The sequence below is a fragment of the Tamandua tetradactyla genome, chromosome 10 (genome assembly GCF_023851605.1).
Source record: "Tamandua tetradactyla isolate mTamTet1 chromosome 10, mTamTet1.pri, whole genome shotgun sequence".
NCBI classification, from domain to species: Eukaryota; Metazoa; Chordata; class Mammalia; order Pilosa; family Myrmecophagidae; genus Tamandua; species Tamandua tetradactyla.
Genome location: NC_135336.1, coordinates 99,116,944 through 99,129,469, shown reverse-complemented (window position 1 = coordinate 99,129,469; position 12,526 = coordinate 99,116,944). Strand labels below are relative to the sequence as shown.

General features: G+C 54.6%; 1 protein-coding gene across 2 annotated transcripts in view; it reads left to right on the top strand.

Moving 5' to 3' along the window:
• Nucleotides 1-12,526, top strand: part of PRDM15 (PR/SET domain 15) — an 88,024-nt gene that overhangs the window by 55,183 nt on the left and 20,315 nt on the right. For both annotated transcript variants that reach the window (XM_077118960.1, XM_077118961.1), the window contains exons 7-17: nt 1,217-1,462; nt 2,026-2,155; nt 3,634-3,815; nt 4,383-4,477; nt 4,750-4,837; nt 6,196-6,363; nt 7,843-7,937; nt 8,815-8,946; nt 10,888-11,022; nt 11,713-11,876; nt 12,312-12,391. In XM_077118960.1, the coding sequence (XP_076975075.1) occupies nt 1,217-1,462; nt 2,026-2,155; nt 3,634-3,815; nt 4,383-4,477; nt 4,750-4,837; nt 6,196-6,363; nt 7,843-7,937; nt 8,815-8,946; nt 10,888-11,022; nt 11,713-11,876; nt 12,312-12,391 (1,515 nt within the window). The remainder of the gene's footprint in view (nt 1-1,216; nt 1,463-2,025; nt 2,156-3,633; nt 3,816-4,382; nt 4,478-4,749; nt 4,838-6,195; nt 6,364-7,842; nt 7,938-8,814; nt 8,947-10,887; nt 11,023-11,712; nt 11,877-12,311; nt 12,392-12,526) is intronic.

Below are 12,526 nucleotides of genomic sequence, written 5' to 3'. Positions count from 1 at the left end.
GGAGACACGTCTGCATCTAATCAAGTTTAATAGCCATAGTCGATTGAGTCACATCTCCATGGAGACAGCCTAATCAAGTTTCCAACCTATAATACTGAATAAGGATTAGAAGAACCTACTGCCTTTGCAAAACGAGATTAGAATTGAAACATGGCTTTTCTAGGGAACATAAATTCTTTCAAACCAGCACAGACAGCTTCCTGGGGGCATTTTCTGCATCTCCAAATGTCTCTGTCTGTTAGGCACTGAGTTTTTTCCAAAAGTTCCTCTTAAAGAACTCCAGTAAGCAGACTGAGACTCACCCTGAATGGGCAACGACACATGTCCATGGAAACTATGTAATCAGAAGATCTCACCCACAGTTGGGTGGGTCACATCTTCAGGGAAACAATAAAAAAGATCCCACCCAAACAATAGGTCTGCCCCTACGAGATTGGATTAGGGTAAAGAACATAGCTTTTCTGGGTACAGAAGAGTTTCAAACCAGGATAACCCCAATTACTAACACCTTGTATAATGTGTATTTGTTAACAGTTGATGAGAGGTTAGTACTATAATTGTACTGTTAGCTATAGCCCATGGTTTACATTAGGGGTCACAGGTTATGTTTTATAATCTTAGGGTTTTGCGTTGTTTTTTTAATTTTTAGTCTAGTAACATACGCAACCTAAAATTTCCCCTTTTATCCACATTCAAACATGTAATTAATTTCTATCAATTACATTCACAATGTTGTGTTTCTCTCATCATCCATTATGAGAGCTCTTTGGAGGCTGCAGTTTTGAGTAATTGTGTTATGTATTCATTGTAGAAAAATCAAAAAATACATATAAGCTAAAAGAAGGAGATGAAAATCACCATCTAGAGGGAACTGTGTTGGCATTTTGACCTGTCTTTCCAAAGACGTTTTTCTGCATATAGATGTGTATATATATGCATACTTTTCTTTATTACAAAAATGTAGTCATGGGGAACTTTGATCAGTAAATTTCCTTTTGAACATAATAATTGTGTTTTATGTAGTTAATTGATTTTATTTTATAAAGTGGGAGTAAAGTTTATGTACCTGTGTGAAGAAGACATTATTGCCAAACAAAATAAAAACCAAATAAATAAAAAGATGGCGAGGGGTGAAGAGAAGGAGTGGACGTACGGACAGGCCTCCCTCGTTTCTGCTTCCTGCCTGTCATTTGCAGTTGCTTTTCTTTTCTTGCAGAACATCTGTTGGGCCACTTGGAACAGGCCAAAAGTGTCCTTCCAGCCAGCCAGAATGAAGCGCTCCCCGAGAAGGAGCCTGAGGGGCCCCGGGGAGAGACCCCCCCCATCCCCGAGAGTGTCCCCGCCACCAAAGAGCAGAAGAAAAGGCCTCGAAGGGGTCGGAAGCCCAAAGCGTCAAAAACCGAGCACCCGCTAGTGGTCATGGAAAACAAGGAACCCGCAGGCGGGGACGCGCTCCCTGGGGGTCAGTGCCGGGAGTCCCGGGCCTTCGGGGCGGGCAGGCGTCTGAGGCCATTCCGCCTAGAGGGCAGGTGGGGAACTCAGGTTAGGGAGGCGCCTGGAAGATGGAACCCCCCCACCCCGTTCTCCCTCCCTCTAAATCAGCTCTCTTAAGGCATCCATCTTTTGAACATACAAGTTGACATTTCTAATGATAAAAACTAACGTTGCTAAATGTCTGTGAAACTAACTTAATAAGTTATGATTCCACCATATGTTTGAAAGGCTTTTGGTGGGTATGATGAGGGATTGAAACAGTATTAAGCCTGCTGCGGTTTTGAAAAGGAATCACAAATTTTAACTCCAGCTTTGAGTTAAGAATACAGTTATGTTTTCCTATATGCACGGTTAAACGTGCAGGTTCCAAAATACCACCAGCTGTTTTTTTTCCATTTAAACTTTGCAATTTAGTGTCTAGCTTCGACCTGGCTCTTGTTGCCCTCAGGCCGTTCTTGGTTCGGCTGTGTTGTGTTCCATGCCCTGCCTGCCCCAGGGGTGCCATGGCTTGTCGCCATCTCGTTTGCACAGAGCAAGTGGCCGAGATCATCGCGGAAGTGCCCCCGGATGAGCCTGTGAGCGCAGCCCCCGACGAGCGCATTGTGGAGCTGGTCCTGGGAAAGCTGGCCGCCTCCACTTCCGATGTCAGCTCTGCTCCGAAGTAAGTCCCGGCTCGGCACCGTGGACCGTGGTGTAGACACAAAGCACTGTAGGCAGCACATCCACTCGGGAGGGAGGGTGCCTCCAAGGAGGAAGCCTAAGGAGCAGGGAATTGCTTTAGTTCCTGTACTCTGGGCAACACGGAAGTGTTTGGAAAGCAGCAGTAGTGGTTTGGAACTCAGGAGTTGAATAATGCCTCCACTAGGAAAACAGTTTATATTAGGATTTCAGTAGATGTAACACCTTGATCTTTGTTTTCCTTTTCTTTTCACGAGCAAGGAAAATATTTCTCTGTTTTAGTTGTTAACTGTCGATTGCATTTTGACCTGAAGTTAAAGAAGCAGGTGATAATTTTTTTTCCAGCTCGTTTTGGAGGGCCACTTATTATTTTCCAGATATGCTTGGTCCCACAATCGGGACTGTAATTAATACTACTGAATTATACACTTGGATGTGGTAAAATGGGTAATGTTTGAGTTGTGTATTTGTTACTACAGCAAAATAAGCAACAACAACAAAAGGTCTTCTGTAGTTGGTGAACCTCTGAAGATACTGAAAGCTGAGACTAAATTAATGTCGCAAATACTGTAATGTTGTGTGCTGTTTATTTACGCTCTATTCCCTGCCCAGAGGATTTCGGTGGCTTGTGCTCAAAAGCATATCTAATAACAAGAAGAAATTTTTAAGATCAGATTCAGGGAAAACATAAAATAAAATGAAAAAAACAGCAGAGAAGTATAGTCACTGATTGAGACACAAACTGAGCTCTGAGTTGCCTGGTAGTCTGAGTTAAAAAACACTAAGAGATGTGGCCATTACAGACAAAAGGAGATAGCTTTATTAGCAGGATTCTCTGGAGAAAACCAACAGGAGATATCTGTAAATATGAGAGTTACAAAGGTGTCTCATACAACCGTGGGAAGGGAAGAATCCAGAATCCACAGGGCAGACTGTGAAGCTGGCAGCTCCGATGAAGGGTCTGGGTGAATTTCACAGGAGAGGCTCACTGGCTGAAGAAGCAGGAAAAGAGTCTTTCTTCTTCCTTAAAAGCCTTTGGCTGATTGGATTATCTTGTTGGGGGAGGCACGCTTTAGTTGATAGCAGATGTAATCAGCCACAGATGCAATCAACAGACTGATGATAATAAACCAGCCTTCAGGTTTATCAGCCAGCCAGGAAATGTCCTTGCAGCAGCGGTCAGGCCAGTGCTCACCTGACCAGACAAGTGGGCACCATCACCTGGTCAAGTTGACACCATTACCTGATCGTCCGATGGCCCTGACATATTTGGGGGGTCTGGATGCTCCCCGAAGCAAGGGGCTGCTGCCTGAGCATGTCCTGCCTCTCTCAGGCAGGCTCCGGGTTAGCTGGGAAACTCCAGAAGTCTGCTTCTAAGACGGTCGCCAGCGCAGACTTCTGTCGCCCCCAATAGCCCGGCATCCCGCTGGTCACTTACCTGTGACTTTTCCACCCTGCCAGGTTCCCACACCCTCAGAGCAGCACCCTCACCCTGAAGCGGAGCTTAATCCTGTCCAGCAGACACGGCGTCCGGCGGAAACTCGTCCGGCAGCTAGGCGAGCACCGACGCGTCTACCAGTGCAACGTCTGCAGCAAGGTCTTCCAGAACAGCAGCAACCTGAGCCGGCACGTGCGCTCCCACGGTGAGTGTGGAGCGGGCCTCCGGCCACCGCAGGCCGGGTGTGGAGCGGGGCTCCCGCTGCTGCTTCCTCCCCGCCGGCGCGTTCCCCGGGCCAGGGCTCTGTCGGGCCAGGCGGTGGGCGACCTGTCCCGGGCGGTGGATGACCTTTCACGGGTGGGGGGTGACCTTTCCCGGATGGGAGGCGTCCTTTCTGGGCAGTGGTTAGCATTTTCTGGGAGGCAGGCGACGTTTCCCAGGCAGCAGGTAACCTTTCCCTGGTGGGGGGTGGTGACCTTTCCCAGGTTGGGGGCGGAGGCAACTTTTCCTGGGTGGCAGATGACATTTTCTGGGCAGTGGGTGACCTCCCAGAGGTGGGTTACCTTTACCATGCGGGGGCCAGGGTGACCTCCCTCAGATGATAGGTGACCTTTCCTGCCCGCTGCTTGCCACACCATGTGAGGGAGGGGGAGGACCCTGGAGACCAGGTTAAATGACAGCGGACAACAGCTCTCAGAGGCAGAGGCGGGGGGTGCGCATTTTAGTAAAGGCTTGAAGCTGTGAATCTGCCTTCTGTTGGCTGCCCCCGCAGGTGACAAGCTGTTTAAATGCGAGGAGTGTGCAAAGCTGTTCAGCCGCAAGGAGAGCCTGAAGCAGCACGTCTCGTACAAGCACAGCAGGAACGAGGTGGGCGTGGAGACCCCAGAGCTCCGGCTCTGGTTGTGTGGGCCTGCCGTGTCCGAGCAGAGCGAGGCTGTGTGGCCTGACTGGGTGCTGGCGGGGCGGTGGGGAGGGGCTGGAGAGCAGTGCAGGCTGGCACTGGAGCCCGCGTCTCTGGGAGTAGGGACAGTAGAGGGACAGAGGTAAAGCAGCAGCGTGGGGGTTGTGCCGCCCCGAGCGCGTTCTCTGCTCTCACCGGGTCTCGGTCTCGTCTCCTCCCGCCCCGCTCCGGCAACCAGGTGGACAGTGAGTACCGGCACCGCTGCGCCACCTGCGAGAAGGCCTTCCGCATTGAGAGCGCGCTGGAATTTCACAACTGCCGCACAGGTGAGCGGCCACCCCGGGCGGTCACTCAGCCGCTGTCCTCTCTGGGTCCCTCCACCTCGGTGCTGAGGTAACTGGAAAGAAACTGCCGAACGTCAAAAGGAAGTCAAGATCATTTTGACTTTCCTCTCTGTTTGTTTTGCCTCGGATCGGTTATTGCTTATTCTGAAGATACGCAGATGGAACCGCCCGTGTCCATAGGAATTATTTCCTTGCTTCCTGTTGGCCTCCAAGTGAAGCTGTCGGCGGCCTCACACTTAGGGCATTTCTAGAGCATGGATTTCCATCTCGTACGGATGGTGAGCGGTGTGCGGTTTGTTCTAGAGCCATGTGGAAGCAAATGACAAGACAGAGATAATAGCTTCAGGAGAGTGAGTTCTGCCTCGTGCGTTAGGAAGGACTCACTCTCCTCTCCTGCCTTTATCCTGCCAGTGGTCAGGATGGGAAGCTGTTGCCACCTTGCACAGGCCTTCTCCTTCTGTCTGCAGTCTTCAGAGTACAATGAGAACTCATCCTTCTCCAACCCCTGTGCGCTCGTGAGCGGGTTGTGCTTTGCCAGCCTGGGAGAGCCTTAGGCTCTGGCCATCTCTGGCTGCGTTTGTGGCTGTGAGGAGCATGGCAGGGGCATGGAACAGCCCCTGCCTTGTTTGCAGTGTGCTGTTGAGGGGCTGTGTTCCCCCTTGGGCTCCCAGTGGCCACAGGAGAGGCGTGGAGCCTGAGCAGCAGGTGCCACCAGAGGGAACGCAAGGGAAGGGCGCCCTGTGGTCTTTACAAACCCGGGACGGGGTAGTGGCAGTGGGCTGAGACCTACCAGCTGCCTTTGCTCTCTGGCCCCTGTTCTTGTTGGCCACCTCTGTGCCCCTCATACTCTGTGCTAGTTCCCGTGGGGTGCCAGCTGACCACCCCTGTGTCTCCCTGGGGCTGCTGCTCCCACTGGGGCCAGGAGAGAGGCCACCTGCCCACCTCTGCCTCTGCAGTGTCGTGGGTTTCTTTGGTTCAGTTTATCCGTTTTGGCTTTCTGAGCTCCTGCAACCACAGCTCACTCCCTCTATCTGTGGTCAGAAGGACCCTGAGGTGGCCTCTGTGAGCACAGACCCAGGAGTCTTGTTTCATTGCAGCCTTAGCTGTTCCTGAGGGCAGGGCCGAGGCATGGTGCTGCCTCGGAAAGCCTAAGGCCAGCCCTTCCCTTCCAGATGCTCCCAGGAAATCCTGGGCAAAATCCTCCCCAACTCCTTGCATCTGATGCATCATCAGCCACTCCCAGGGCTCCTTTCTATCCTTTACTGCTAATTGCACATTGCCAAGACTGTGTTAAGTGTTCTTTTACCGAAAGGTTGTTCATTTGTTTGCTTTCTGGACAGATGACAAGACATTCCAATGTGAGATGTGTTTCAGATTCTTCTCCACTAACAGCAACCTTTCCAAACACAAGAAGAAGCACGGGGACAAGAAGTTTGCATGCGAGGTCTGCAGCAAGATGTTTTATCGCAAGGACGTTATGCTGGACCACCAGCGGCGGCACCTGGAAGGTGTGCCCCCGGGAGTCTGCTTTCGTGGGGAGGCAGCGCTGATCGGGCACGTGGTGGGTAGGGTGCAATAACTGCGCTCCCGCCTGCTGGGCAGGAGGTACCGCCCAGTGTCCCCGGAAAGCTGCCTGTGGTGGCTGACCCATCAGCCTCTCTGGGCACTGCGCCTAGCAGCACAGGAATGGATGTAGACGGTGCTGTGTGAGCGGGAAAGGCTTAGGGCAACTGGAATATCAGTAGGGCTCAATGTTAAGTGGTCATTAAAGAGTTATTCCAGAGAATTTTTAGTAGGACAAAAAGGAGGAAAAAGCACAGTATGGAGTAGTGTACGCAGTCTGCTGCCAGCTGTGTGCTCAGAGCAGCAGGATATTCCAGGCAAGGCATAGTGATCCCCTCTCAGTCCTCATGTCCTGCATCTCCCGTGGGGCCACTTGGTGGCCAGCTGCCACGGAAAGTATGCTGGGGGGACAAAGGGGAGTTGCCTGCCACTCGGACAGTTTACGAAATGCCCAATGCAAGAGAAAGGCAGGCTTCCACAGGATCAGGTAAGGTCGGTGAGGGAAGCAGCGGCGAGAGGGAACGGAATAGGAATGGAAATGTGGTGTGGGCTGGAGGCCCGCAGAGGGGAACCTGGACCCGGGCTGCCGCACAGAAAGCAGTGGCTTCTGCATCCACCTGTACCACCGACATCCCGTTCCCGTGGCATCCCGAGCCCCTCTGTGGAGGGCTTTTGAAAGATCCCACTTTGGAGGCATTCTGTGATTTTCCATTCAGACAAACCTGTTTTAAAATGAATGTTCTCATCTGATAGTCCCGGCTCTTACCCTGAAAGCCCCTCCCATTGAGGACCAGTACTGAGTCAGTGCATGCCCACCAGGGCACCCTTTTGCAAATGGGCACATATTCCAAGTTCATGTGCCGGTTGAATAAAACGTCAGATAGAAGAGTTGTGTATACAGTTTGGAGTCTATATACAGAACACAGAATGCATTTACACACATCATCCAACCTTTTTCCAAAATAAGATAGGGTTCACATCGTATGTAGTATTTTTCAGTTTACTTTTTCACCAGCTTCAAAGAGAACCATAAGTTTGCAGTGAGCCTTTAGATTGAGTGAAAACACTATCTTTAACCGTCATTTAACGCTTGTAAGTTGAAGAATTTTAAAAGCCTGATGCCCTTATATTTGAATATGTGTTCCAGTGGGAGAACGCTCACCAACTTGTGTGCCCTTATGCAGGTTCTCCTTCCCCTCAGCTCACAGCGTGTCTGGGGCCTGTTTCAGAACCCCGGTTCATTGCTGGTGCCCAAGTGGTGTGCGTGTGGCATCACTGATGCACTTATTTGTCCCATTGCTGTAGATAAGTGTGCCTTCCCCAGCCTGCTGGACGCGATCCTGTGCCGAAGTAGAAAGTAGAATCATATGCACTCACAGATGGCATGTACACTCCTCTCTCACTACTGGTTTTGGGAATTTCAGGAGTGAGGCGGGTGAAGAGAGAAGACCTGGAGGCCAGTAGCGAGAGCTTGGTCCGGTACAAAAAGGAGCCTTCCGGATGCCCAGTGTGTGGCAAGGTAACGCTGCTGTGGAGGCTGTAGTGCCACCGTAAAGCTTGTGGTTTTCTTAAGTCCAGACTCGGAGCTTTGCACATGGAACACTGAGGGGGAAAATGTGTAGGAACAAGTGGTTGCGTGCCTTAAGCTAAGGTGTTCCTTCGTCCCCTGCCCTTGTCGTTTTGACCTCTTCCGTGGTTGAGGTGGGTCTCCAGAGACTGAGCTTCGGCAGAAGCACTTTTCTCCACGTAACCCTCTTTCCTCTGTGCCAGGTCTCACGCCCAGCCTGCCTCCCTTCCCCGGGCTTCCCTATGTGGCTGTCCAGGGCAGTGGCCCAGGCGCCCTGTTGCTGGTGGCTGTGGCCATCCTGTCCTCCGGGCTCTGCTGGAGGAGAGTGGAGGCTCACCCCACTCCCCGGCTTGGGTACAGGTGGTACCCGGTTAACAGCCATTGAGCGGGGTGAATGAGTCCCCACGTGCTCCACTTGAGGCCATGACTGGGCATGAAACAGCTTACCAGCCAAGGCATGCCCCTCTTCTCCGGGATCCACCGTCAGAACATTCCAGGTGTTTCCACGGGTCACTGACTTCCCTCCATCCCGGTGAAATATCTAAATGGGCTCAATAAAATTGCACTTTCTCTTACACCTTTCTAGAGTGAAAACTCGAAAATCATTCATTCCCCTTAAAATATAAGTAAGTATTAAATGATTGGGGAAGTTGTAGCAGTTCCAGCATCAAGTGATTATGCATCCCAGACACCGAGGAGTCCCCAGCAGAGGGCATGTGAAAAGGAGGGCATGTGTTTCTGAGTTTGGTTATGGTCCATCAAGTGAAACCAGGTGTGGACAAAGCCTCCCCGTGTCCCGAGCCAGGACCCTAACCGTGTCCCCCCCCAGGTGTTTTCCTGTCGGAGCAACATGAACAAGCACCTGCTGACGCACGGCGACAAGAAGTACACCTGCGAGATCTGCGGGCGCAGGTTCTTCCGTGTGGACGTGCTCAGGGACCACATCCACGTCCACTTCAAGGTGCCTGCCACGCCCCCTCGCCCCTCCCGCCCCCTGGGGCCACAGCGCCCACCACCCCAGATCGTCCTCGGCTCCAGCAAATGGCACAGCTTTGAAGCAAATCCTTCTTACTGCGTTTGCTTTACCTGGTCAGGAGGAGAATTAAAATCCCCCACTGGGAGTGCTTTCCAGGGAAAAAGGTCAAGAATCGGGACGGTGGCCTGTGCCGCCCGCCTCCACCTGTGGGCAAAGTGAAGAGTTGGTGGAGCCTTTGAGGGCAGTGGTGAGAATGCAGGGTGACCCCCCAAGGGCCAGGAACAGGTGCTGTCCAGGAAAACAGTGAAGAAGGAGAGGCTGGTGCCAGAGGCCCCTGGGAGGTCAGAGCACAAAGCTGCAGGGCAGCCAGAGCTCCCAGCCCCTGGGCCCGGTGGGCTTGGCTGGGCAGGTGGGAGGAAGCCCGAGGGTAGGGCATTGAGAGCGTAGGGGGGTGGGATGCCTGCAGGACCGCCTTCCCTTTGCAGGGTTGCCCTGACAAAGGCCACATACTGGCCAGCTCTAACCACGGTAACTGTCTCCTGGTTTTGGAGGTTGGAAGTCCAAAGTTAAGGGTATTGACAGGTCAGCCTTCTGGAGGCTAGAGCCTTTGGGTGCTGGCTTGCCACAGTCCTGGGATTCCTTGGCTGGTAGCTCTGCCTCTGTTGCAGGGTGACCTGCCTCTCTCTTGCTCTTCTGACTTCTGGCTTCTTTCATGTCCAATTTCCTTTGCTGATCACGCCTCTGGTCCTCTGGAAGGAGGCCCACCCTGCTTTGATTTGGCCTCATCTAAGGAGAATTTTCAGAAGCCTTAACTCACAGTGAGCCTGCACCTTCCAGGGGCCTCTTTACAAACATGTGCACCCCCACGGCCCAGGGGTCAGGGCTCCAACACGGCTGTATAGGGGGCACAGTCAGTCCCAACAATACTGAACCAGGTGGGAAGGTAAGAGGAGGGCCCCAGACACCTCTCTGAGCCTTCGTCTCTGGGTCCGTAAAGTAGGTTCATGAGGATTCGGCTGGACTCGGCAGAGATGGGGACCCGGCAGCTACCCAGTGCCCTGGGGACCTGACATGCTGCCAGCACTGCCTCCCAGGGCCCTGCTCTCTAAGGCGCTACTGGGTTCTTTGCTCATGCGAAGGAGAGAGAGTCCACTTAAATCCACGTGAGGCAGTCACAGGGCAAAGGAAAGGAAACTGTAGGCCTGTGTGGAAATCCTTGTGCTTCAGAAAGAAGGGGAAGGAAGAGAAATGATAGTGAACTTGCCCAAGGAAACACTTTTACTCCTCATGGAGCCCTGAGTTTTGCTTAAATAGAAAACATTGCCAGGCTCTGCTTCCAGGGGCTGTCTGGGATGCGACCCCCGCAGTTTCAGAAGGGGCCTTTGGTGCAGGAAACATTGCTTGCCCCGGCTTCTCTCCCAGCACCATACCCGGCCGTGTTTTCCTGGCCTCTAGAATGAATATTGAAGCATATCTTGCAGTGTTTTTCAGAGGAACAAAGAGCACGTCAGGGAGATCCCAGCCATGGGGACAGGGCCCTTGGAGGTGGCTTGCGTCACCCCTGGCCTGGAGATGCCCAGGCGAGGCCCGGGAAGCTGTCCCCACCCCCACCCCCACCTCAGACCAGGGGTGCGTTGTGGCCCCACCCTTGCCCTGGGGAAATTCAGCCCTGAGGCAGCTCTGGGTGCTGCAGGATTGATCTGCAGAGCCGGCAGGCCTGGCAGTTTCTCCGTCAGAGAAAGCGGGGCTGGCTCCAAGGAAGCAGGGTTGGGAGGCGTGGGGCCGGCGTGGGGCTGGTGACGATGCCCCACACCCCCGAGCCTTTGCCTCCTCCTCTAGGCAGACCCCTAGCTACCACTGGGGCACAAGTGGCTGCTGGCAGCTTCGGCCGCTCTGACTGCATGCGATGTTGTGCCCGTTTTCCAGGACATTGCGCTGATGGACGACCACCAGAGGGAGGAGTTCATTGGCAAGATCGGCATCTCCTCCGAGGAGAATGACGACAATTCCGACGAGAGTGCCGACTCGGAGCCTCACAAGTACAGCTGCAAAAGGTGCCAGGTAGCTCTGCCGCCCTTCCTGGGGCTGGGAGGGAGAACCGTGGTTGCCGGGGCTGCGGGGGCCACAGCTGCACCATGGAGGGCTGCCCCACCATCGTGTGCCCCAAAGGGGTGCCTGTGGGGGTCTCCCCACCCGCACGCTCCAAGCTGGGTTCTGAGCACGTCCCACCCGACAGTGGCTGACCCTGCAGGCTTCGGGCCGGGACCCTCTCTCCTTTCCTTCTCCCCCCTGGGCCCGGAGCCCACGGAGCCTGCCCTGTGCATGGAAGGAAGGACTAGCAGGTCCCTCCACGGGGCCTCGGAGCTTTGGGAAAAGCCCACGCTCCCTGCCACCCGCAGCTTTGCCCTGTGTCAGGAAGCAGGTGGGCCAGCCAGGCCCTGCCAGGGCACTGGGGAGTGGGGTGAGAGGTGGGTAGAGAGGAGGGGAAGGGGCTGGTGTGGGCTGATCTCGAGGGAGGCCAGCAGCGGGGGTCCTGGTACCTGTGGGGAAGCCCGGAAGGAGCTGGAGGGTGCACCCTAGATGCCCTCTCCCGGGGTCAGTGCTGGGCTCCCAAAGCGTCCCTGATCAGCGGGGACGGCAGCTTAGCTGAGGAGGCCCAGGGCTGTGCTCCCCATTCTCCACAACAGGGTCTAACCATCTGTCTGTCTGTCCCCCCGCCCACCCTCGCCCGTGACGTCATCCTGGCCCCAGCTGACCTTCGGCCGGGGGAAGGAGTACCTCAAGCACATCCTGGAGGTGCACAAGGAGAAGGGCTATGGCTGCAGCACCTGTAACCGGCGCTTCGCCCTCAAGGCCACCTACCACGCCCACATGGTCATCCACAGGGAGAACCTGCCAGACCCCAACGTGCAGAAGTGAGGCCTCTCCGGGCAGCCTTGGGGGCCGGGGTGTGGGGGTCGTGGGGTGCACTCGTGCTCTCTGGGGTGCTCTCGTCAGCCGTGCTTGTCTCCCTGAGTGAATTCCGACCTCTCCGGGGCCCGGTCTTGGGAAGCCCCCTTGTCCCGTGGCTCCTCCGTCATCTTCGTCCTCACACCCCACTGTCCGTCTACTGGAGACTCAGGGCCTGAGCAGCAGCGTTTCACAGAGAGTGCCCTGGGGTCCTGCCGGCCACAGGACCCCCCCAAAGCCCCCGCCCCATGCGGGGCTCTTCCCTGGCGGCCCGCAGCGCACTCCGTGCTGTTGGAAGGAATGGGCCTCCGCAGGGACCCTGCCCTTGTGCCCAGCTCCGCGCCCTCCCTGCTGCCCCTGCTGGGCTCATCACAGACGTGGAGCCTCCCCTTTGCTTCCAGGTACATCCACCCCTGCGAGATCTGCGGCCGGATCTTCAACAGCATCGGGAACCTGGAGCGGCACAAGCTCATCCACACAGGTGGGGGCTGTTGGGCGCCTCCGCGGATCCCTGGGTAGGAGAGGTGCGCGGCCCTGGGGCTCCCGTGTGCCCTGCCGGGCCCCTCTCCCACACCCTCGGGGCCGCCTCGTGGCCGCAGAGCCCACCCCATCTTGA